Below are 26,394 nucleotides of genomic sequence, written 5' to 3'. Positions count from 1 at the left end.
CCAAAGTTGACCTTTATAAAACATTGATAATTATGAACATTACAACAAGTTCAATAGATATAAGTCTAATCATAAAAATTATAATTATTAGGTCTTAATTGATTGAAGTGTTTTTTTTCTTTTCTTTTTTGTGATTTAAGATATGAAAAAGGAGTAGGAAGATCTATCATTATCCAATTCGATTCAAACTGTTCAAGGATTCAAACTAAAAAAAATAAAAATTAAATGTCCTATTTAATTCGCTCTCGATTTGTGGTGCTTTCTTTTTCCTTTTTGTCCCTATTCTGCTTTTTGCGAAGCAGTGATGGTGCTTTTTTTAATCTTAGCTCGTACTGACAACCCACCCGTGACAAATTATTTCGTTAGCGTGGAAGAAGAAACAATAAATTAAAAAAGTGAACTTAATTCCTCTCTATCGCTGACTATATGTAACTCTTAGATAAAACAGTTAAAGAGCAAAATATTGTTTCGTTTCGTCCTAATGATATAGAAATTATCATCCTGAATAAATAATAATTTTGAAAGTTTTGTAGAAGAAAGGTCATTCCAACGAGATTGGAGTTACTTTTATACACATATATCTTATTAGTCATTTTCTTGTTTTCAAACCCTTTGTTACGACACTCTTTTTCATCCTTGAAATCAAATTTTCTCACCATCACAGCGACGAAAAGCTGAAAAAAATATCTTCTAATAAATTTACCAACGATAAAATTAGGAGCTCAGGCTTGGTATAAATTGCCATTTGAACCATTGTAATACGCGTGATTCCAGAATAGAATGACAGTAATTACCACCAAAATGTCAGCCTGACATTCCTCATTAATTCACTTCAGCTACCGGATTCAAACTTTGATCAATGCTTACTATGAAAGGTGTGCCCAGTCCCTGTGGCCATTGTCATATACAAATGAAACAATAATCGGACAACAGCAAAATGCAGACCAAAGTTTTAACTTATTTAAGTTTGTGATTACTGTTTAATGGCCTTCCTCTCTCTAAGAGATTTGAGGGCCTTCTCCCGGAGCTCAATCTCAAGCTTCTTCTCTTTGGACTCAGTTTCAAATGCAGTGTGGGGCAAATAAGGCCCTCCTTTTTTCAAAGCAGCTACATCACCCAATCGCCCAGTATCATTGAGATCCTTGTCAAGATCGGAAGGGGGAGTTACAGTATCCGCTATTATCATTTTATGCTTCTCCACATGACGTTCACGTCTTTTGTGGTGCTTCTCTTCGTGCCTTCGCCTCATTTCCTCCTTGCGCAATCTTCTCTCATCCTTCCTTCGTCTCTTGGCTTCCTTCTTGTGTTCAATATCAGAATCAGATTCAGAATCATAATCTGAATCTCTTCTATGTTTATCAGACTTCTTGTGCTTTCTCTTTCCCGAACTCCTATGTTTCCGTTCTTTTGTCTCTTCTTCATAATTTGTTACTTGGGGCTGCATTTTAGCATCAGGAGAACGTTGTCGATCACGACTGGAATGTTTTCCACCCCGCACTCCCTTTCCAGGACCATGCTCTCTACCATCTAGAGATTGTGACACTTGTGATTCATTTCTTCTAGAAATATCCACATCACTGCCAGCCAAAATATATGATTGTCAGATATGCATGCAGCGAAATGGATAATAGAGCTAGCTACACTTCAAAAGAAGCTCGTGTGCATGGCATGAGTTACATAAAATACTTTGGTGGGAAATAAAGTTCAAATATTCCCAAAAAGTATTTCAAAAAAGAATCCCCTGATCGGAGTTAACAAAAATATAGTTTGATGAATACATTTATCTAAAAGTCAACATTACCGGCAACATAACATACAATCCTCACCCTTTTTCATCCGGTCTTGGGACCGGTGTTGGCGGGCTTCAACCCTAATTAGTTAACAAAAATATCATGTTCCAAAAAAATTCACTACAAGAAATCAAGAATCATATATATTAAACACAGCCTCAACCCTAATTAGCCTCATTGCACCCATCACACAATCAAACTTTTAATTGTTCCTTCTATATCCACCCACTAACAAATGTTTTCCCAAAGAAGAAATTCTAACTCCAAAAACTATAAACCTAGATTCCTTTGTCTTGACATGAAGCCTTGGTTGAGATAATATTTTTCATTATATTGATGGAAACCCCTTTCAGAATAAGCCTTGACATGGGAAGTAACTTTTAACTATGAGCTAGACTATTCACAACCTTGTTTTAACTTATATACACTGAATGAAGTCTTTGGATGCTAAATGCTATCTAGCCCATTATTTGTTAATGCTAAATGGATATAACTATTTAGGTATGATGAATTGAAACTGGAATCAGATAAAAAGCAAATGTTATTGATAACAGAAGAATGTAAGAGTAAGCTATTGAAAGAAGTAAAAGGATCACCTATTATGTTCATTTTCCTTTTTTGATTTCACATTTGCCTGATGGCTTTGGATGTCTGCACAATGAACCAATTGATAACATGTAAGTAGAACAGTTCTAGATTGAGTTAATTAACACAACTCTGATCTAGAACTTTACCTTTCTCAGATGGTGAATCAATGTTGTGATAACCATCCTCACTGAGAATTAGCATGGCCATGAAAAGACAACATGAGATTGGGCAATTATTTTGCAAAAACATAAAAGAGAATTAACTTTACCTGAGAAAACCAGAATGTTCCTTTTCATTATTTATTCCTATGACATCCTGAGGCATTTGTTTCTCAAATTGTTTAGTAGTAGTATCTACAGACAACCTGCAAAACAATTTATATAATAAGCTTTAGCATAAATTGACATCAAGCCAAATGCAATGCACATACCTATTTCTTCTTGGGCTTGTTCTCCTTGAATTACTAGGTGAGGCTGACAGCCCTGAAGAATTCTCAGACAACACGCCATGATCCTTGTCATGGATGTCAATTTGATCTCTAGAATCTCGACTGGAAGACCTAGAACAACCTGACAATTTGGGTGGAGCGTGATCTGAGATATTGTGCTTGGTATGTTGACCCACCACTTTGTGCGAAGCACCATGAGTCAATGACCGTCTCTCCCGGACCCTACAAGAGAAATAAAATAAAGTGAGACAAATGTCGTGTAAATAATTAACCTTTTCACTCACATGAAGAAAATAAATAAATGGAAAGAGAAGTACCTATCAGATGCATAGCCATCCTCATGTCTTCTAGAGTTGAAACCAATACTTCTGCTATCAATTTCCCTACTTGAACCTCTAAGAGTCCTATTAGGACTGTGACTGCAGCAATTGATCAGCGTATCAGACAGAATAACAAAAATTAAAGCACTAAAACTTACCAACTAATAAGAAATGACACAGTTCTCTTAATCATGACCTTTTCCTCATTTGAGATGGTTGTGAATCAGCACCATAACCCCTAGATGGTCTTCCTTGCCGTTGAGGAGAAGCATCTGGAGATGATTTCCTAGGTGACAAGGATCTATGTTGCTGAGGAGAAAAGAACCTATGTCTAACAGGAGACATGTGACGCATTGGAGAAGGTGATCTTCTATGGCGAGGAGATGGTGATCTTCTGTGGAGTGAAGGAGAAGGTGATACTCTGCAACAAGAGGGAGGTGATCTCCTATGATGTGCCAGAGAAGGTGAACTCCTATGTGTTGGTAAAGGCGACCTCTTGCGGCGTATCGGAGAAGGTGATCTCCTTTGGCGTCCAGGAAAAGGTGATCTCCTGTAACTTGCAGGTGAAGGTGAGTCTCTGTGATGCTTAGAAGGTGAGTCCCATCGGCGTCCAGGAGAAGGTGATCTCCTGTGATTTTGAATGGGAGATCTATGACGTGAAGTAGGAGACCTATGCCGCAATGATAATGGAGATCGTCTTCCAAAAGGAGATTTTCGACGTCTATGCAAAGGAGATCTACGCCTTGTGGTTGAAGGCAACCTTTGTTTAGCATAAGGAGATTTGTGTCTCAGAGGCGACCAATTATTCCTAGGTGAATATCTACGGTGAGGAGAAATAGATCTTCTTGTTGGAGACTTATATCGCCTTTCAGATGAAATTGAATGCCTCAGCGGTGAATGATACCGCCTACTAGGAGAAACCGAATGGCTATGTGATTGGGAAGATACAGATGCACTCCTTGACCATCCTTCCCTGTTAAAGCAGCATACGAGCTAGTTGAGTTTTAGCATAAAAAGCAACACAGATAAAACCTCAAATCTAGAGAAAGAATCTCGATGGATGCATGAGTGAATGAAGTGTCCTGAAGTTTCTGTTAGTTAACATCTCGTATATCCTCTCTTTACTATCTCCTAGCAAAGAAAAATTAGTGGAGCACCTAACTTCCTCAGTTATTCACCATCATTATATCGAATAGATTTAAGATATAATAAATATTGCTGAAAATAAAGGATAAAAACCCATAAGAATTTTCTGAATTTAAGCTAAATAATTTGCACACATTAATGAATATCATAACCAGATACTTTCAGAAAAAGGAAACAACTATAGAATCCAAAAAAGAAGGTACTTGAGCTCCCACATTTAGAAGCTGATTTTCTGAATGATGGGCATGGTGAAGAAGTCCTGAATAAAGACAGCATGATTATGTAGTTAAGACTAAGAAACCAACCCCAACATATAAAAAAGAGAGAGTTCTGAATCGAACAAACAGAACAATATTACCGAATAGGAGTAGAATAATCATGCAAGAGTGGTCATAGGTAGAGCCTAAAGATAAGGAAAAAAAACATTTAGCTTACATATTATCAAGCTCACAATACCAAAGATCTACATTCTCCCATGAATACTACTTGTATTTAGAGTATATTAACTAGAACTATCCCATTAAAGTTTATAAGAACAAACAAATACTAAACCAAACTTTACCTCATGGGATCAGTAGTAAAAAGCATATGCTACAATCAATGGTTGCAAATGCCTACAGGCTAAAGAAAGATCTATTAGAAATTCAGACATATAAAATCAAATAAAAGAAGTAGGAAATGAGTGCAGCATAGTTATATTGGTGCAAAGAGGAAAGGACAGTAGTAGCAAAAGGTAAAGTGATAAAAAAAAATAAACCAGAATTAAGAATGCACCTTAGACTCATAGTAGGCAACAAATAATGTAAATAAACAGCTCAAGAAAACTAGTGCAAAAACCAAATAAGAAAATATTAACAGAAATCAAAATGTAGTATTCCTATTTACCACAATAAAATGAAATCAAATGCAAATCAATCCTTGTAAAAAAAACAAACTATTTGTTCAATATATACAGTCTTGGAACCAGCTTACTATAAAAAACTTGCAAACATACATTTAGACACCATTGCCTTTGTTGAAGTACGATAAAAATATGTCATCCTAAAATGATTAGTCATTTTAGGAGCGAGACACCTCTTAGTATTCAGACACCATGGATCATCAGATTTGTCCACGTGTACTATGAACATCAAGAACCCTACCTTCAGCATGCCCCTCACACCCACCGGACTTGAAGGTATGGCTATATGCACCTTATGTGCTTTATCTGCCTCATCACTCCACATCAACAAATAATTCTATTTAAATTAAGCAATATCTTGAAGTTTATGGTAATTGTAATTAGTTTTAACTAGGAGGCATTCCACTACGAACCATGTCATTAAACCAGTTCATGTTACAGTGATTTTATTAGAAATGTCCAAATCATAGATCAGAATCAACTGAGTTAGATCAAGACTGGTCCAATCCCATATTACTTGATTTCTCACTTCATCAGAATTGAGCATAATAGTGCGGCAAAAATGAAAAATGCTAATGTTATATTGTTATCGATATCAAAAACCAAACAGAAGTTTGTCACTCTTCCTACCACCCTCGTTCTCTCAATTACCAAAAAATGCATGCTCAGCCACATTATTCCTGTATTCAAAGAAATGTTGTCACTCTTTCTTCCACCATTCCCAACTTTAAAATATGGTCACCACACCGTACGCTCAAGAAAAAAAATCAGTCCACTCCACCAAAATTATATGTTGTAGACCTACTATTTTAAAAAAAACACTGTTGTCTACCAACACCAAATGTCACTTTTGTCCCCAAACTTGCAAACAAAAGATCCATACAAGGAAACAAGATTCCCACACATCAAGGCATTGCTCTCAACGGGCCATTGCCATGCCCATCATGACAACATAAAATTCCCTGCCTCTAGGCCTCTCCATTATGATGAGATCATATTGCTTAAAATGTCCTGAGGCAAAAGATTGACTGCAATCATCACCTTCAAGAACCTTTGAAACTTTTTTAGATTTGTGATTGAAAACAAACACACTTTCCAAGAGGGGAGCATTGTTCTATTCATTGTCACGTAATGTTAAATGTATCATAAACAAATAGTGTCATTTTGGTCAATATAAAGCTACTAAGATTAATTAAACTAAATTGTATGACAAAAAGTTATTAAAGATTTTCAAAATTAGTTTATTAGTGTTTTAGATTGAGTAGGAACGTGTGTGTTATCAAACCATGTCTAATATTGTCAACCCTATTTGCCTAATCAAGACTCAACATGTAACGACCCGGCCCCTCGGCCCCTTGGGCGGCCCAACTGGCGGCCCCCCAAGGGACCGCCAGTTGGGCCGCCCAAGGGGCCGGGTCGTTACAATAAAAAGGCGCCCAAGGCAAAAATCCTGGGGGTCTAGAGTTCGAATCCTGGGGAAGGCAAAAATCCACTGGTCAGGGATGGAAAGACCTAGTGAGTAACGGCACGGCCAAGGGTCGTCGGTTGACGACATAAGGGGTCGCTAGTTGGGCCGCCCAAGGGACCGGGTCGTTACAATAAAAAGGCGCCTTTTTATTGTAACGACTCGGCCCCTTGGGCGGCCCAACTGGCGGCCCAACTAGCGACCCCTTATGTCGTCAACCGACGACCCTTGGCCGTGCCGTTACTCACTAGGTCTTCCCACCCCTGGCCAGTGGATTTTTGCCTTCCCCAGGATTCGAACTCTAGACCTCCAGGTTAAGTACTAGAGTTTATGAATCCTGGTAGCCAAGTGAGAGCTAGTGAGTAAGACCTAGTGAGTAAGGCACGGCCGAGGGCTTCTCACTTGGCTACCAGGATTCATAAACTCTAGTACTTAATCTAGAGGTCTAGAGTTCGAATCCTGGGGAAGGCAAAAATCCATTGGCCAGGGGTGCGAAGACCTAGTGAGTAACGGCACGGCCGAAGGTCGTCGGTCGACGACATAAAGGGGTCGTCAGTTGGGCCGCCCAAGGGACCGCTAGTTGGGCAGCCCAAGGGGCCGGGTCGTTACAATAAAAAGGCGCCTTTTTATTGTAACGACCCGGCCCCTTGGCCCCTTGGGCGGCCCAACTGGCGACCCCTTATGTCGTCAACCGACGACCCTCGGCCGTGCCGTTACTCACTAGGTCTTTCCGCCGCTCACTTGGCTACCAGGATTCATAAACTCTAGTACTTAACCTGGAGGTCTAGAGTTCGAATCCTGGGGAAGGCAAAAATCCACTGGCCAGGGGTGGAAAGACCTAGTGAGTAACGGCACGGCCGAGGGTCGTCGATTGACGACATAAGGGGTCGCCAGTTGGGCCGCCCAAGGGGCCGAGGGGCCGGGTCGTTACACAACAACTTTCTAATCCTTGCATCAGTATCATGTTGTTAGAAACACACCAAGGATCAAGTACCACAAGCAAGAATAGCTAGTGTTTGCTGGAATGTAGAGACAAAATGAAATCTTCTCAAGTTTCTTTGAAAAAGCAGAATTTATCTCTTTTAAAGGATAAAGGGAAGATTATTTCAAATGAATTTGCTCTATTCCATTTTTGTGGGCGTATTACATATATGTAGTCACTTCTATAAGGTCCCTTGGAGTGATTTTGTTGGTTTCAGCAGAAAGGGGTCCAGTTTCAAGGGAATCCAGACAGAAATCTCTTGATTGCTTTAAGTGAAATGGGCAGAGCAGGCCTTAATAAATAACCCTAAACCCTTAACCCCCACCCCCACCCCTGCCAAAAAAAAAAAAAAAAAAAAAATATATATATATATATATATATATATATATATATATATATATATATATATATATATATATATATAACCTCAATGTATCAAGCTAAGATCAATCGTGATCCATGCAACACAACTACGTAGCTTACTTTCAAAACAATAAATGCCATTACTAAAAAATTTGGAAGTTGGAATACCTAGAAAGGGTTTACTGACATATTTCAATATGGAATAGAAGAATTGTATACAGAGGCAATATGAGCAACAATAATAGGAAAAATAACACAACATTTTAAAAGTAGACAGGCCTGGAGAAAATTATGCTGTATTTAGAAACTTTTAGCAACATCTAACAGAATTAGTTTGTTTTTAAGCAAATTTGTGTGTATCACAACATTATTACTAAGTCTTAAAATATCAAGACTTATACATTTCCATGTAGCTAAAAGTGACCTATCTTAGCTAAGTTTAATACATATTCAAGGTATATAGGTGAATTTTTTAAAAAAAAACAATCAAGGTTCATAAGCTTCAGTAATCGTAGAATGCTAAAATGTTGATGTTTTCACTTTCCATACTTCTAAACTAGTAATTCATGCAACTTATAGAAAAAATGCATGCTCACCGAAATAAAAACTGATCATTTAAATGATTTCATTGTAATTTTAGTTTCCAAACAAGTAACATTTTGCATGTGCAGAAACTTGCAGAAGAACTATAGTGGTAATAAATATGTAGAGCACATTGTACTGACCGCTGTTTTACTCCTGGACTTTTCACTATCTCTGTATCTTTCTCCTTCTCTGATTGAAGTCTTGAATCCCTCAACTGTGAGTGTCTTGAACTTGAGCCAGAAACAGCATTTGCAGATCTTGAATGACCAGCTTCCATGTCCTACAGTAGTTTTGAGGTAAGAAATATAAACTGAACCCACAAAATCGCACAAGCTAGCTGAATGGCATAGAGAAACAGCCATAAGTCAAAATAAAAATTTTCTATAGTATTCAGAAAATATTAAGATCAAAATTGTCAAAACACCATCCTCTTGTGCTTCTCTTGCTCAATTTCTCTTCCTTCCTTATCCTTTCTCTTCTGAATTTCTTGAGTGATCATATCGTTCTCAAGCTACAACAACAGTAATGTCTATAAGGATTGATATGGAGAAGACCAACGCTTAGTGACACGAGGTATAAAACTGAAATGAAACCTTTCTTTTTCTCATTTCTTCTTGTTTTGCATCCAAGAACTGCTGAGGGACACCACTTGAGTTATTCTGAGCACTAAGGAGAAGTCCCCAAAGTTCCTTCATGAACTTTCCAGTATTCTTTTCTAGAAATCCTGTAAGCTGGATCTGGATCTGTTTTCCATCCACTGCCTGCATAACAAGTAAGAATAAGATACTTAACAAAGCAAACTAAGTGCAGTAGTTACACCAAAAAAAAAAAAAAACTCGGTGCACGAAGCTCCTCCAATGCAAATCCCGGAGAAGGGTTCAGCCTTATCCTACTTTGCATGAGGCTGTTTCTGAGAATTAAACCCGTGACCTCTGGGTCACACAGTAATATCTTTACCGTGGCATCAAGTTCCCCTTCTTACACCAAAAATAAAATAAAATAAAAATGGCGGAAGCAACATGCCTTGCCATCCAGAAGTCCATAGACAAAGTTAATGAGAACTTCGTCCTCAAATCCAAGAAGCTCTGTAACCCTAGTAGCAATCCAAGGTCTGATAACATCCATCTTCACCTTCGTCATATCCACCTAAACATGAAGTTGGCCTAAGGTTCCATTTTGTTTAAGGAAGAAACAAAAATAAAAAATTTCCATCGCTGGTGATAGCACACAAAGGTTCATCCAGGAATCTCCAGATCTAAAAACAAGATTCACTAAAAAACGAAATCGCTGTCTCGATTCGATCCACTAATTGAAATGATAAGACCACTCACCGGGTGCTCTAGCTCCGGCGGGAACTTATGGGACTTGAGCAGCTTCGCCTGCTTGTTGGAGAAGCGGGTGTCCTGCTCCGCCGAAGTGCCCTGAGGTCACGACGGCGAGTTATTAAACCCCTAATCAAATCCCAACATTTGCATGGAAGTAGAAACCAACGAGGGAGATGGATTGGCTTACCCGGAAGAAGCCGCCTGACATCTAGGGCTTCGAAGCGGAGGAACGGAGAAGCAGAGCGATCAGGCGAACAGAAAAGTGAACCCTTGAAATCGGAAGACTGCGAATCGAGAACTCGAAGGTTGCTTTGGACAACACTGAGCGAATGACCCGAGCCCAACAAAACGAGCCATAAATGGGCCATGTTTCCGCTAAATCGATGGCTGAGGGCCCATTAAAATCGATGGAGGGCTCATTATTCCAAGGCAGTTCAAATTCACGTTTTTTTTATTTTAAAAATAAAAAAAAGTAACCTTTTTTAATTAAAAATATTGGTTTGATTTTTATATTCCATTATACCCTTCTATTTCAAAATTCCTCTCTCAAATATCTTAATCCATTTTGAGCTAAATGATGAAATGAAAAACCTCAGTGTCCAACTAGATTAATTGGATCAAAGTGAGTTTCTTTAATTAGCATTATGATATTCATAATTTTGTTTCAATTGATTTTAGGTAAAATTCCCCAGTTTTTTTCCCCCCAATTTAATAAGGAATGAAAAGGAATTTTTATTTTTCAAATGGAATTTTTACTATTTCAAATTAAAACCTTTCTTTAGATATTATGAAATGTTATTCAAATTAAACCTTTCTTTTGTCCCTGCTTTCAGTTTTGCAGGCAAACAATGAAATCTAATTCTTTCCCTACCTTTTCTTCCTCCATTTCCCACTCCCCTTCCGGAGTAAACGTATGGTTAGTACCTGATTCTGCAATTTATTGTTGGTTAGTAGTAGCAACATATCTGTTAATTAAATCGATCGACAATTTTACCATCTATTATTGTACAAGTTAGTAGCCAAGAAGCCATGATATTTTGCAATGACAATAAGCAATCAAAAATTATCTGACCTAACATCGGTTGAATCATGATAAAAGTTCATGGAAACAGATATATAAGACCAAAGCAAGGCTCATACATTTGAAAGTTTTTATTAGCAAAGAAAGCATGTACATAATCACTATTGTTCTTTTAATTAAAAAGACAAGCATGAGTCAAAATATTAGAATTAAGGTGCATAAAGATAGCCAGGTAATATCTGTACACATCCAGGCAAGTTGTTCAATAAAAATACTAAATGCTTATCAAGGATACCATATTATTGCTTACAAATTAGAAAGGTAAACCGAATGCTATGTTTTATAGAAGAAAATAACAGTTACCTGACTTGAGTTCGGGTCTTGAAGATCATCACTGCTCAAGTTTGTCAAAGCATCAGCTGGGATCAAATTATCTCCTAACCAGCATTTTATCCAGAATAATGCAGACAATTGGCATATCAATGCTTTGACAAACACCTTGATTGCAAAAGGCTTTGATCAATGAATCAAAAATGAGACCATCAAGAAACAGCCCTCTTTTCTCAATTCCTATAAATAACTTTAGCAATTCCTTTAGCCCTCTATTCTTAACTAGCCTATAAATTAGACGGAGAAGAAGATCAGATGAGAATTTGTGTTCCAGGGACATGTGAAAGCGATCAATAGCCTCTAAAAACTTCCCTGATCTACAAAGCCCATCAACCATGGTACTGTAGGTAATTTCATCAGGCATAATATTTTTAGCACTCATAGAAGCAATAGCATGTTGAACCTCATTTATATTTCCATCGAGATAAAACCAATGAATTAGAGTATTATAAGTCACCACGTTTCCAATAAAATCTCCACTGTTCATGAGGCAGCTTGCTTTGTGAAGTTTTCCTCCAATGCACAGGCTATGAATTACAATGTTGAATGTTCGAAGATTAGGCGTAAGGCCCTTTTTTATCATGTCAGTAAAGAGCTTAAGTACACCAACCCAGTACCCTGCATCACAAAGTCTACTCATCACGGTATTGTAGTCAACAACAGTGACATCCCATTTCAACTCAAAGCTCCTCTCTATCAAACACTTGGCCACCAAAACCTCCTTAGAATCATAACAAAGGCAATTGAGAAGGATATTCAAAGTGTACTCTGTTGGATATAACCCAATCATCAACATATTTTCCAATTGCTTGAATGCTTCCTTTGTCTTGCCACTCTTGCAGAGTCCATCCATGTATGTATTGTAAGTTATTTCATTAGGCCTCCAACCTTTGCATTCGCTATCAACCAAAATCTCCTCAACCTCATCAAACTTTGATGCCTTGCAAAGAGCACGAATCAGTATGTTATAGGTCATTGTTTCTGGAGAGCATCCAACATTCTCCATAGTAGCCATCAATCTTTTAGCCTCTTCAATTTTACCTTCAGAACAGTAGCCTTGTACAATAGGTATAAATGTACGGATAGAGGGTTGACATTTCTCCTCAAGCATCTCGTCCAATTCTCCCAAGGCCTCTTCGATCCTCCCATCGGAGCAAAGCCCTGTGATCAATGTCGAGTAGGTGGTGACATCAGGACAAATTCCAGCTTTCTTCATCATAGGAATGACTTTGTATGCCAAATCAAAGTCTTTCCTACAGCAAGCGTGCAGCCTTATCAGGATATTGTAGGAGGATAAATTGCATCTGATTCCTAAACAGATCATCTCCTCGTAGGTAGCCAGTGCTTCTTCAAAGCGATCTGCTTCTACCAGAGCATTGATCACGGTGTTGTAGCAGAGAACATTGGGTTTGCATTTGCCCCGTTTCATCTCTTGGAACAGCCTGAGAAGATCCTCAACATCACCGACTTCCGCAATGGCCGTCATAAGCATGTTGTACGATGCGGTGCGGCATCGGGCGGGTCTCGCTCTGAGCTCCTGGACTGAAGCGCGGCCGCTGGACCTGGAGAACCTGAGCACTGCCTTGCAAAACTTCAAATGCAGAGATTCATCGACAACGGAGGGATCCTGGGTGGCTTTCTCTGCATTAAAGAACTTCACTTGGAGTATTTCACCAGCAAAGGTGCGATCTTGATGGGCTTCTTCTGACGAGGAGGGTTCTTCAACAACGTCCTCTTCCTCTTCGGTTGAGGAGTGCACCAAATTGCGGGCTTCTGCAGCCACAGCGGAGAGTCGGCGGCGACTCCCGCCGCGAAACGCGACAGGGCTCCCATGCATGAAGAGCGCGAGGGTTTTGAGGATGCCGTGCTTCCTACCAATTGCTGCGGCGGGGTACTGGGAAAGAGGGAATCCACGTTCGAACAGCGATTAGATCCAGGAGAAGTTATTAGCGATGGATTGCGCTGCGGAAGAACCCTAGACTAGAATTTGCTGTTCGTGGGCACCGTCGGTCGCTCATTATAATTATATTTTCCGAAACCCCTTTTTGAATTGTAAAATTTCAGATATGCCACTACTCCATTAATTACATTGACAGCCCTACGAGCTCTGATCAGATCTGGACCATTCATACACAATCAAGGGGCACTCTGCGCTCAAGATTAAAAACAGGGATTAGACCTTTCTATCAATGAAATATACTGAAACGTATAAATAATTTCTCTTATTTTTGTTAAACATATTTGCTTATTCTCAATTATTTATTACGTCATCTCATCATCTCACAGGTGTTAATCGGGCCAGGCCACCCATTGCCCGGCCCAACCAATTAGCCCAGGCTGTGTCATGTCTGACCTGCCCTGGTCTGCACTCGATGATCTATTTTATGCGTTTGTTTTTTTACCTTCCAGAGTAAAGAAATATTCAGATAATGACAACCGATAATCTTTGTTTACGTGAAAGCCGGCCTTGATTAATAACTAGTAAAGTGTTTAGATGGCATAAGCAATGACATATTTTACTTCACCAGTATTCCCAGCAGTGACGTTGCAGGATTATGACCACTTAATTAATTTCTCCCTTCCCTAATTAACGATTTTGTTAATTTCTAATTGTACGTATCTATTGCAAGTCACTCAGCTACAGTTTCAAGAATTCGTGATTTTCAGAGATTTTTTAATGTAAGAGAGGTGTCTTCGTGGCAAAGGTGAACGTGCAAGAAAATATAATCCTTTGAATAATTGGATAAAGTTTAAGCTAAGACAATTTCAAGGACGACTTTGTGGAGAGTAGTTGATAGAACCGATCTTAAAATATATTTATTAAATTTTAATGAGTTAAATCTGTTTGTTAATATTAAATAATCGACCATTATTTAATTATACCCATGTCTTTATTTCGTGGTTGTTTCGTCGTCCCGTGAAGGAATTATTTTACGCAAACGATGCAAGCATCTTTGACGCAATTCTGATTGAAAGGTGCCTTTATCCTAAACAATAATGTACGATATCAAATTATATAAATAATTCAAGTAATTAAGAATCAGATAACTTCTCCGTCTATCCTTGTTAATTAATCTGCTTGTCTCATCTTACAAGAATGCACATATATATCATGCACGCAGATAATTAAGATTAATTTATGACATCAAGAGTAGACTTAGATTACAATAAAGACATATACTTCAAGGTGGATTATTGTTTGGACATGGAAAATGGTATATATATTAATAAATACGATGTGAAGTTAGATACCGACAGGAAATGAAATTTAATTGGCAGTTAGATGAGATAACAGGGGGACGGTAGACACAATGAATTGCTTGCTCTCTATAAATACTGTCATATCTCTATGAAATTTCTTCACACATCCTCTTTGCAATCCAAGCACAAGAGCTAGCCAAGCAAAATGTCTTGCGGTGGGAATTGCAACTGCGGATCCAACTGCAACTGCGGTGGAGGGTACGTATATTATTTATAACTTCTTTGCATAAGGTTAATTTGGATATATTTTTTTAATTATGTGAAAAAAAATTATGGCCTTTTTGTTGTTGTGCATGTAGATGCAAGATGTATCCTGATTTGGAAGAGAAGTCAACCACCTCTCAAACCCTAATCCTTGGGGTTGCACCTGAAAAGAGGTAGGTGATCGGTAATTATATTAAATTTGATTTCCCCTTGATAGATCCCGTTTATAGACCTTAATTAATTGAAAGGTTAATGTTAAGTACTTCTTATAATTGGTGATGATATATAGATGCATGGTCCTCTTGTATATGCAGTGACATAGAAGGATCTGAGATGGTCGCGGCACCGACGACCCATCAGAATGAAGGCTGCAAGTGTGGAAACAGCTGCAAGTGCAACCCTTGCAACTGTTAAACTGTTGCCTCGTCGGTGATATGGTCGGTGCAAGTTTAAATTTCCCATGAATGTTATGTGTGTGTGTGGGAGATATATATATATATATATAGTGTGTGTGGTATGCGTGCACTGAATAAAAGGAATGATGGCAGCTAAATTCTCAGCAGTAGTAACTGAGGAGGATGCTGCTGCCGCCTTATAATATGTCTGTGTTGTGTGATAGATCGACCATGGATCCCTTGTGTGTTTTAATCATGATCAAGTTAATTAGTATGTGAACATAAATGCATCCATATATGCTTGAATATTGTTGTTAATTGATATATGTGTCGAACTAAATGCATTAATCTGATGGTGCGTTTATGGAATGAAATATCACTGTTTAGAGTAATTAAGAACGAGTAACTTTTACTTTGATTCATGAAATATAATATTTATAGAATTAACTATTTTTGAGACATGGAAAATGTTATAGAGAATTGTTAAGGAATGACTTTTGACTAACTTAGCATACAAAGATCTAGTGCAATTGGTTTACCCTACACGGTTTGAAAAAAATTGTAGAGAATTGTTAAGGAATGACTTTTGAAATATGAAATGTTTTGTATAACTTGACTAATTAACTTACTTAGCATACAAAGATCTAGATCTAGTGCAATTGGTTTACCCTACGCGATTAGACAAATCGAGCTAATCGAATTAATTATTTTTTCTACCACCAGTTTTACTGAGCAATCTAACCTGTTAATGAGCCCCTTAACCCAACTAATCAATTCAACCCTAACAAGACCAACCAACCAACATTCCGGCTTATAATACTTTTTTTTATTGTGAGATAGAACTTGTTTAAAACCCTTTATTGGACATCAGGTGGGATTAAAATAGCATCTAGCTAAAAACATTAATTTAGTACTTAAAAGTTTATTATTTATTTTTACCATCAAGAAGGATGTCTTATGATTATATTTGATTAAAACGTCATATTTCTTTAACACGAGCATAATAGGCGCACTATTAAAATAAAATTATAGCATCTGTTGATGATATAGAGGTGAATACCGATTCATTTTTTCCCCCGTTTTAGATCTCGTGCTTGTCTACGAGATATTAACCTAGCGAAAATAAAACATAAATAAAGTAAAACACATGATAACAAATCAAGATTTTACATGGATAATTGGAACTACCTTCTTTTTGTTGGAGATCTCTTTTGAAGACGGAAAAACTTTTTATAACACCGGTTCTTTATGAATAAATATATAAATGATATAATAATTTACTAATTAAGAAGATTGCTTTGATCGTTGTTTTCAGTTTTAGTTTGTCTCCTGAAATCTAAAAATGCAATGGTACTATCCTCTAAAATCCTCCAAGAAAATTAATTTTGAAAATTTCCATGAAGCCGTCTCTTTTCAGCCTTTAGGTCAGGATTGATTTTTTTTGTCTATCAATAGTTCCACTTGTAAAACGGTTTTTAACAATTCTGATTTAACCGTATATATAAACAATTAACTGTTGTTGTTCATTAATCAATTAATGCTCAAACAGCTTAGCACTTATAAACTTTTTATTTATGTAAAAACTGATGAAATCAAAATATATCCACAATGGTATGATATTGTCCACTTTGGACCTAAGTCTTCATGGCTTTGTTCTTGGGCTCTCCCCAAAAGGTCTCATACCAATGGAGATACTTTCCATCCTTTTAATCTCATTATCTTTTTCATGTACTTTAGATGTAGGACTATGTTTGCACCCTTGCAACCCAACAATCCTCCCTTAAATAAAGGACCACAGGCCCCCCCCCCCCCAATGTCGTTTTGATATCTGTTGCAACCCAACAATCCCCCCTTAAATAAAGGACCACAGACCCCCCCAATGTCGTTTTGATATCTGAATCCTCGACCCACCAGGACTTTTTACCCCTCGGTCCACCCAACCTACTAGGACTTCCCACCTAGCTGCAGCGATAACTTTTTGCCCCTCGGTCCACCCGACCTACTAGGACTTTCCACCTAGTCGCAACTAGGACTTTTTGCCCCTCGGTCCATCCGACCTACTAGGACTTCTCACCTGGTGTTTGGTCCTCTTGATTCAGACATGGGAGCACCCACTTCCTTTGTTTTAAGGTTCAAATCACATGGTTAGATCTGTATCATGGCTCATTCGGCGGTTAGTCCGGTGAAGAGCGGTCTCGCTCTGATACCACTTGTAAAAATCAATGGAATCAAAATATCTCCACAATGGTATGATATTGTCCACTTTGGGCATAAGTCTTCATGGCTTTGTTCTTGAACTCTCCCTAAAAGGCCTCATCCCAGTGGAGATTCTTTCCATCCTTTTAACCCCATGATCTTTTCCATGTACTTTAGATATGGAACTATATTTGCACCGTTGCAAACCAACAATTTATTACTATTCATAAATTGAATCGATTGATTTCAATTAGTGTCATTGTCATCGTTCATCAATAGATTAGTATTATTGTAGCACTTGCCTAAAACTACTGTAGTAATCCGTCTAATACTATAGCAAAAGCATTGTAGCAATATTCAACCGTTACGGTAGCAAAACACTATAATACTCCATATGGAGCTGACACTGTAGCTCTCGGATACTGAAAATTGTAATTCTTATACAATACTATAACAGAGAACTGTAGCACTCAATTGATATTATCCATTAATTAAGTGTTACTATAATTGAAACCTTATTCACAATGTTTGAAATACTATCTACACCGAATTCGTTTTTATGTCAAAGGATCCTATTTACACCGAATTTGTTTATGTCAAAGGCCCCTCGTGTCTCTGAAACTTCCTCATATGATTAGTATTGATTAACCCCAATTTACTAGGATATCATTCATGTTGACTTCTAGTTATTAGAATTTTATAGCATTCGATTAACCTTGATTTTTTAGAACTTCTTATCTCATGCCTAACATCCGATCAATCTTGATATATTAAGATTTTATCATTGTTAAATATTTGGTCCTCTTTGATCAATTTAAACTTCTCTTCTAATGTTTAACATTTAGTTCTCCATAATCTCTTAGGAGTTTCATTATTGTCAAATATTCAATCAACTTTTATTCACTTGGACTTCATTATATTGTTGCTAAATGTCTAGTTCTTTATGATCCATTTAGACTTCACCTTTGTCAACTTTCTATTGAACGTTTAACTATTAAGTGTTTGATCAATTGTGATTCTCTTAAACTTTTTTATCTGTTAAAACTTTATTGGACTTTTGACCCTCAAATGTCCGATCAACCATGACATATTTGAATTTTTTTTTCATTGTCAAATATTCAATAAATTTTGATATACATACACCTGAATATATATATATATATATATATATATCATAACCTCCATATGCATATATATCAATTTTGATCAATTAGACATACTCTTGAAGTCAATTGTACCGATAATCTTTCTCTTTAACAAACTCTCCTATTTATGGACTTATATTATCAAAATCTAAAGTCAACTCAGTCAATTTAAATTTAATCATCTCATCAACTTTTAAATATATAAAACAGTGACACTTAATATTATTCATTAGAAAAATAGAACAATAAATATAGATGCGATGAGATTTCTGCAAGAGAATTCACTCACATATTGCTATTTTACTTGTACTATTATGCGTACAAGAACGCACACAATACACACACTTCAAGGGTCGTCTCGCCAGCAGATGAGCATGGTGATGCAGCGACGCACGATGTAGAACTTGCCGCGTTGCTTCTTGACCACCTGCCTCGCCATCGATGCCCACTGCCGCGTTCATTCGCTCTGCTCCTTCGCTTGTTGCCGCCATCGCTAGCTGTCATCGCCGGCGTCGCGCTGCTTCCACTTAATTATCGCGACGTCGCATGCGAGCTGAGATCGATATATGCAATGGTCGAAGTGTATAGTTAATTGATTACAGGGACAGGAGTGAGTGTTGGGGTCCGACACCAGATCTAGATTTAGACGAGTGCTGTACGTAAAACTTCAAAGGGAAACAGTTATCGATTGTAGCTTGCATGGTCCGAGGAGGCGACTATCACTGGTGGAAGGGACGAAGCTCTAGAAGAAGTTGAAGCCATTAAGAAAAAAACATATATAGGAAGGCAACCAGACCCCTACGTTTATGTGTCAATATGGAGAAGGAAAGGGTACAACGAAGCGAAGAGAAAGATGGAAAAAGGTGGTGTGGGTCAGTGGGTGGACATGCAGTTCGTGCAATCTGCAACTGCAGTAGTGATTTCAGAACCCAACTTCAAAAATGAACCAGTCGAGTGACAATTGTTTGAACTACTGACCACGAAATTAGATCCTTGAAGTTTAATTTTTACTGATCTTTTCTTCTGTTCTTAATTTCTTTTTTTATCTTTAAAATCTCATTTCTGCAGTTTACTGATTCGTTAGCATACTATTAAACCATTTTTTTCATCGACATAGTTACACCGATCGAGCTTCTGTTGCTGCCGCTGCTATTAAACCTACTTCTTTATTAATTTCTGGCACTGATAAGTGATAATTAAGAAGGTTTTTCTCCTGCTTAGCTGTATTGAAAATTGAATCCCAGATTTCTGATAAAAGATCATAACTGTTCTAACGAGATTAATGGTAACGTGATTACATTTTGAGATACCTAGGTGAAGATAAAAATGATATATATTCTAAATATTCAAAGCATAAAATAGATTAGATGAAAATAAATAATTGAGCAATTGCCAAAACTAGTTTATCTTTTTAAAAAAAAATCCTATTCATGAGGTTATTTTTTAGAAGTCTCAGTCGAGGGCCTCGCCCTCACTTAATACGAATAAAAAAATTACAAAAAATATAGTATTCTATGATGAGTAGCCAACCGTCGGATTGATGTACGGGCTACGTGGAGGGCTGAATCTTAGAGAAATATAATTTAATTATTTTACTTATATAAATTAATCATTTCTCTTGACAATCAAACTAATCGATTGGTTAATTAAAATTCAGGATAAATAACATGTAAAATATAGTTTTGGATGCTAAAGCAATCATTTATTAAGTTCATACACTGCAAAATACGATTATGGATCACAGGAATCTATTAGAAAATTTATAATTTTTTAGTTGACCACGACGAAGAAAGACATTATTTCGACTTTGTCAAAATTTGATCCTTATCTACTTCAACATTTTGTTTTATCGTAACAAACTCAACTATCACTCGAGGCAAGTTATCACAAATATTACTTACACTGCATAATTTTGAAAATCATAGTATAAAAATCTTTTTTAAAAATTACAAGACAATATGAAAATAAAAGTAAACTCAACAGAAAATCATAATATATAATATTTATCCTATCTAATTGGAAAGAAATTAAGTTAGGCATCAATAATTGGAGGAACTCTTAAATATGAGCAAGAATCGAGGTCCATAGCCACTTGCAACCAATGATAAACAGATATTTTACTTGTACAAGTATCCAAGAGTACCGTATTCTTAACATGTAATGCTTTGGCCAAAGACTTTTAATAACAATCCTGACAAGCGACCGCAAGGTATACGTCTTCTATTCAAACACCTTCGAGCACTTTGTTTTATACCCAATCATCTCGGGTTCATACCTCTTTGGAGATGCTTGCTTAAGATGTCAAAGTATAAGCCTCCGTGACCAAGATGACTTGAATACCGCAAGTTAAAGAAAACTCGCACTTAAGCTGTACTGAGATCTTCATTGACATATATATATCGAACCATATGAAGTCTCAAAGCAGGTCACTCCAATGAACTGGTTACCTTTAACCAGCATCCATGTTTAACTCTCAACATCTAATGTCGACAGTAGTGAGATCAACTGTTTGACTAACCAAGGAGTTTAAAACGTGCTAGTCTCGACAGAATCGATGACGTCCGTGCTCATCAATTTCTCAACTAGGGATAATTCCAATACATTCATAATTACACATGTAGAGATGCTCGCTAGTTGTGATCCAATCATAAATTCTCTTACGCTATGAATCGTATTGCGTACATTCAATATTCGAGTTTAAGATCTACTCAAATACATACGGAATGTGCACTCAAATAGTGAATTGCTATTTATCCAATAAATAGTGTAATCGTAAGGAGATTGCTTTAGCACACCCCTCAAATTAACACCTTTCCGGTTCAGTAGTCTTGATAGTGGAGGGTTGAGCCTCATACTGCTTTGGTCAGATCAGATCACCTTGTCCCCTAAGGGCTCAGCTCCCTCTGCCGCTCAACAATTCCGTTATTCAAGGGCTCGGTCTCATACTGGCTCAGCGTCCTTGCTGCTCAAGGGCTCGGGATCATATTAGCTAGGCAACCCTGGTTCCCAAGGGCTTAGCTCCTCTTTCGGCTCAACAACTTTGCTCTTTAAGGGATCAGCCTCTGCTTTGCTAGTTCGCTCAACCATAACAGACCACTCCATTAGCTCAGTCGCCTCACCCCTTCAGAGTTCGATTACCTGGCCGACCCCTGAGTTAGCTCGGGTCTCTCTACCTGTAGACATGACCCCCTCTAACTATCTATGGTGCTAGACGACAATAACACATGCGATCAGGATCAGAAAGGCAAGGACGATTATTAGGTCGTCTGGTTCCTTAGATCCTCGCCTGCTTCTTTTCACAGCAAAAAGGCAAGAATAATCCGCATGGCTAAAATAGAAGGTGGTTATGAGGTGGCAGGTACGGTCCCCTATATGTCATCTTATGCGCACATCTGTCAGTAATTTGCAAAGTTAGTCTGCTTAATGCACGACATTGACTCACCTCGAGTCAGATACATGGCTCCCTCCATGTGAGTATAAAAACTCATTTTCAGGTATGAAAACTCTCTCTGAACTCCCGCAATCACTACTATTCATTCTTCTTTTCTTGATCGAGTATTCATTGACTTAAGCGTTGGAATGGCCTGTCGGGAATCTTCGACACCTACATAATTCTCTGTTCAGTCCTTAGCGCTTAGGAAGGCAGTAACGGGTGAGGTGGCATAATATTGATTGGTGTTTTGATCATCGCCGGAATCTAGCCGGAACACTTAATATTATTGTAATCGACTTTATTTAATTATACCAAATGTCTTTATTTCGTGGTTGTTTCGTCGTCCCGTGCAGGATTATTTTACGCATGCAAACGATGCAAGCATCTTTGACGGAATCCCGTTTGAAAGTTGCCTTTATCCTAAACAATAATGTACGATATCAAATTATATAAATAATTCAAGTAATTAAGAATCAAATAACTTCTCCGTCTATCCTTGTTAATTAATCTGCTTTATCTTCATCTTTCCAAGAATGCACATATATATCATGCACGCAGATAAGATTAATTTATGACATCAAGAGTAGACTTAGATTACAATAAATCCAAATAAAATCATATACTTCAAGGTGGATTATTGTTTGGACATGGAAAATGGTATATATTATAAATACGATGTGAAGTTAGATACCGACAGGAAATGAAATTTAATTGGCAGTTAGATGAGATAACAGGTGGACGGAAGACACAATGAATTGCTTGCTCTCTATAAATACTGTCATATCTCTATGAAATTTCTTCACACATCCTCTTTGCAATCCAAGCACAAGCTAGCTAGCCAAACAAAATGTCTTGCGGTGGGAATTGCAACTGTGGATCCAACTGCAACTGCGGTGGAGGGTACTTATATTTATAACTTCTTTGCATAATGTTAATTTGGATATATTTTTTTAATTATGTGAAAAAAAATATTATGACCTGGTTTGTTGTTGTGCATGTAGATGCAAGATGTATCCTGATTTGGAAGAGAAGTCAACCACCTCTCAAACCCTAATCCTTGGGGTTGCACCTGAAGGAGGTAGGTGATCGGTAATTAAATTTGATTTCCCCTTAGTTTGATAGATGGGATTATAGACCTTAATTAATTGAAAGGTTAATTTTAAGATAGGCGGGTAAGGCCTATGCCTAGGGTCCAATTTGATTGGGGCCCAAAAAAAAAAGGTATTTAGGGTTAATGGAGGGTAGATTATTAAAATCCAGATCCGGAAAGCCGTCCCTTCGCATTCTTTCTCGCCGCGTCCCGATGTCGCCTCTTCATCCCGATGTCGCCTCTTCAAAACGCCCCCTCTTCGGCTCTTCATCTCCCCTCTTCGACCGCTCGACGAATCCACACGAGCAGAGACAACGAGCCGAGCTTCTTCTTCGCGTTCTTCTTCGACCGTTCGACGCGAGCAGCGACAGCGAGCCGAGCTCAAGCAGGCGCCACCGCCGGCCCGCCAGGCGAAACCGTCTTCCTCCGTTCCTCGCCCCTCTTCTTCGACTGTTCGACACGAGCCGAGCTTCTTCTTCGCGTTCTTCTTCGACCGTTCGACACGAGCAGCGACAGCGAGCCGAGCTCAAGCAGGCGCCACCGCCGGCCCGCCAGGCGAAACCGTCTTCCTGCTTTTGTAGGTTGGAGGCTTTTCTATTTTTGTTGATCGAATTGTTAAAGATCCTTTTTTGTTTTGTTTTGTTTTGTTTGTGCTTTTTGATTCTATGGATGTTACTTTAGATGCAAAAGCGTAAAGTTGATCTGTTCTTATGGCTTGTGCCTTGTGGAATGTGGAATCGCATTAAGGTCTTCTCTTTTTGGATCTTGTCTTCCAAAGCCTTCCAACAGGAGGAAGCAAGAACCATGTTATCGGCAGCTTGCTTCCCAATAGTTTTCCTATTCCTTACACAATTATGGCTTTTGGATCTTCCTGCTTGTGTAGGTTGGAGGCTTCTTTCAGTCGGCTCTCCGATGCTCCATTAATTTCAGCCGTCGGATCATCCGCCGTAACAACAAAATTAGTTTTGTGGTTTAGAACACCTTGCTTATTTCAAGGATTTATTGAACACCATTAAGTTCAGTATTTAATTGCATCTGTTTGGCATTGCACCGTTTTTTATTCTTTCTATCGATTCATTGGATTTCTGCTTCTCAAATTTTCTTGTCATTTTTCCTTGAAACAAAAAGATTAACACATCCAAACTATTTGCTAATGATGTATTCGTCAGGATATTGCATCAACAAGGATAGTTTTGCTCTTGTAAAATTTAGAAATCTTACTTTTTTTTATCTATCTCTTTAGGTTCTGGAGCCAGACAAAGATTAAGGAGAGCTCTCAGCCAAAACTGTTGCTCTTTAAATCACTCTGGAAGTCATTGGGTTACCATTCCCTCGCACCTTGATCCAGTTGTTCTATTAGTCCTTTGACGAATCGTTCGAGGGGGCAGTGGATCGTTTCTGACAAGGCGGACTATCAAGGTAAATTACTTTCGTTCTATTATTAATTCTTAGTAGATCGTAAATTACTTCCGTTCTATTATTAATTCTCAGTAGATTAGTAAATATTCATTTTTCAATTTCTATTATTATTTAAAATTAATATTTTAATTTATTTTAAAAAAATTTTAAATCCACGTCTCAAGTCCGAATAAAAAAAGGGTGAGAGAAATTTTTTTTAAATAATAATAATCATTTTAAAAGAAATTCGCCTAGGGCCCCCCGTGAGCTTGAGCCGCCCCTGGACAGATGAAGAAAGATTGAGGTGATATAATATTAACTGACGTTTTAATTATAGTCGGGATTAACCGGAACAGTTGTCATCTTGTAGTTGGAGGAATTTGGGGACGACAACAAGTAATGAAGATATGGGAGGCAACCTCTCCGCCCAGACCAGTGGAATAGTCCAAAGACACGGTAACGAGGTCCGTGACAAGGACGACGGACAGATGTGATGAAGCTCCGATCCAACGTCACCCACCTCCTCGACTTCCCCGACGCCTAGCCTCTGCCTCCCTCGCTTGCTCTGATCTTCTGTAGTAGTGGACGACGCTGTTCTAGCATGTTCTCTCATCTCTCGTCTCTTTTTCTCAGTTTGCTGCATTCTCGTGGCCATCGCCATAAAAGCAAATGAGTCAACCCAGTGGGGCCAGAGCCGGCCCTGGGCCGGGGCAAATGGGGCGACCGCCCAGGGCCCAACAATCCTAGGGGCCCAATTTCAAACCATTAATTATTAATTTTATATTAAGAATTAGTCTTAGGGTTGGGTTACGTTGGGAGTCACGAAGCGTCGAAGAAGCCGCCGCCCGTTCTGTTCTCTCGCTCCTTCGCTCGCATCCTCTCCTCGCACCTCGCCGCTGCCGCTCCTCGCCTCCTCGCCTCGACTCCGGGCTCGCTCGCACCTCGCTCGCTGCCGCTCCTCGCCTCGCGGCTCCGGGCTCGCTCGAAGCCGTCGCGCATCCTCTCCTCGCACCTCGCTCGCTGCCGCTCCTCGCCTCGCGGCTCCGGGCTCGCTCGAAGCCGTCGCTCATCCTCTCCTCGCTCGCTGCTCGCTCCTTGCCTCGCTCGAAGCCCTCGCTCCTCGAAGCCATCGCTCGCTGCATCCTCTGATCCTCACCGACGGTCGGTGGGAGTGGAACGGTTCTCCTTTTGCACGATCTCGCTCGGTGGGACCGTGGGAGTGGGGCGGCCGGTTCTCCTTTTGCACGAAGCCGACGGCCGGCGCTCGGTCGGTCGGTGGGAGTGGGTCTGGTCAGTGGGACGTTCTGGTTGCCGGCGCTCGCTCGATCAGTGGGAGTGGGTCAGTGGGAGTGTGGGACGGCTGCTTCTGGTTTTACACAGCACACTGGCCACTGCACAGCATAGGTATCTATGGCGCCGATTTCTTCTATAGTACTTTTATAGTTTGTGATAATTAATCAATTACATTTTACATTTAATGTCTTAGTGATCTTCCTATGTAATTCCTAAATTGTAGGTAATTTAGGGTTTCAAATAGAGTCTCATAAAGTTTATCAAGGGATTAGAAAAAATTGCATTATGTGTCATTGGTATGATGATTTTAGATTCTGAATTCTTAGCTTCACTGATGAATGTTTAAAGATGCTAGCCTGAAAGTGTAGCAGATACATTTATTTTTTTGCCGAACTTAAAATTATATTTGAAATCATTTTATTATGCAATGATTGTTTAAAATGTTTTAATTGGGGATTTTGTTTCTTCTGACAGTTCAAAGACCGTCCATAAATTTTGACTGAAGAGATACCTTTGTGAAGCAGTGAAGATCCCCAAGCCTCAGCCATCCGTGGGGCTGCGTCGTCATATTAGGTTTTATTGTTCTTTACTTATTGCTTATTACTTATTGCTTATTGCTTAGTGTTTATTGTTCAAAATTATTCATCATCATGAA

General features: G+C 38.6%; 3 protein-coding genes across 3 annotated transcripts; 1 reads left to right on the top strand and 2 right to left on the bottom strand.

Moving 5' to 3' along the window:
• Positions 1-844: 844 nt before the first annotated feature.
• Positions 845-10,212, bottom strand: LOC141836378 (uncharacterized). Its single transcript, XM_074723854.1, has 13 exons — positions 10,101-10,212; positions 9,920-10,009; positions 9,608-9,734; positions 9,182-9,345; positions 9,013-9,099; positions 8,729-8,868; positions 3,343-4,119; positions 3,144-3,245; positions 2,809-3,048; positions 2,647-2,742; positions 2,525-2,565; positions 2,387-2,441; positions 845-1,577 (listed from the first exon to the last, which is right to left on the bottom strand). The coding sequence occupies exons 1-13, from the start codon at positions 10,119-10,121 to the stop codon at positions 974-976; spliced, it is 2,544 nt and encodes an 847-aa protein (XP_074579955.1). The 5' UTR covers positions 10,122-10,212; the 3' UTR covers positions 845-973.
• Positions 10,213-10,726: 514 nt separating this feature from the next.
• On the bottom strand, positions 10,727-13,278 carry LOC141843212 (uncharacterized). The gene is made up of 2 exons (XM_074731259.1): positions 11,298-13,278; positions 10,727-10,843 (listed from the first exon to the last, which is right to left on the bottom strand). Exon 1 carries the CDS (start codon positions 13,159-13,161, stop codon positions 11,365-11,367), a length of 1,797 nt encoding a protein of 598 aa, XP_074587360.1. The 5' UTR covers positions 13,162-13,278; the 3' UTR covers positions 10,727-10,843; positions 11,298-11,364.
• Positions 13,279-14,673: 1,395 nt separating this feature from the next.
• Positions 14,674-15,502, top strand: LOC141842627 (metallothionein-like protein 2A). Its single transcript, XM_074730679.1, has 3 exons — positions 14,674-14,783; positions 14,885-14,962; positions 15,104-15,502. The coding sequence occupies exons 1-3, from the start codon at positions 14,731-14,733 to the stop codon at positions 15,201-15,203; spliced, it is 231 nt and encodes a 76-aa protein (XP_074586780.1). The 5' UTR covers positions 14,674-14,730; the 3' UTR covers positions 15,204-15,502.
• Positions 15,503-26,394: the final 10,892 nt, after the last annotated feature.

Source organism: Curcuma longa, chromosome 1, assembly GCF_044706935.1.
Source record: "Curcuma longa cultivar G26 ecotype Majalengka, Jawa Barat chromosome 1, ITB_CL_G26_1.1, whole genome shotgun sequence".
Classification (NCBI taxonomy): domain Eukaryota; kingdom Viridiplantae; phylum Streptophyta; class Magnoliopsida; order Zingiberales; family Zingiberaceae; genus Curcuma; species Curcuma longa.
This window is presented reverse-complemented; position numbering and strand designations above follow the sequence as displayed.

What these genes read in the sequence shown, in the direction of transcription:
- LOC141836378 (XM_074723854.1), bottom strand. Translation starts at nt 10,121, where the DNA reads ATGTCAGGCGGCTTCTTCCGG. An exon ending in AAGAGAAGCACAAGAGGATG is followed by an intron (nt 8,869 to 9,012) that starts GTGTTTTGACAA and finishes AAACTACTGTAG; the next exon opens with GACATGGAAGCTGGTCATTC. An exon ending in CCATCTCAAATGAGGAAAAG is followed by an intron (nt 3,246 to 3,342) that starts GTCATGATTAAG and finishes CAATTGCTGCAG; the next exon opens with TCACAGTCCTAATAGGACTC.
- LOC141843212 (XM_074731259.1), bottom strand. Translation starts at nt 13,161, where the DNA reads ATGCATGGGAGCCCTGTCGCGTTTCGCGGCGGGAGTCGCCGCCGACTC.
- LOC141842627 (XM_074730679.1), top strand. Translation starts at nt 14,731, where the DNA reads ATGTCTTGCGGTGGGAATTGCAACTGCGGATCCAACTGCAACTGCGGT. An exon ending in AACTGCAACTGCGGTGGAGG is followed by an intron (nt 14,784 to 14,884) that starts GTACGTATATTA and finishes TTGTGCATGTAG; the next exon opens with ATGCAAGATGTATCCTGATT. An exon ending in GGGGTTGCACCTGAAAAGAG is followed by an intron (nt 14,963 to 15,103) that starts GTAGGTGATCGG and finishes TTGTATATGCAG; the next exon opens with TGACATAGAAGGATCTGAGA.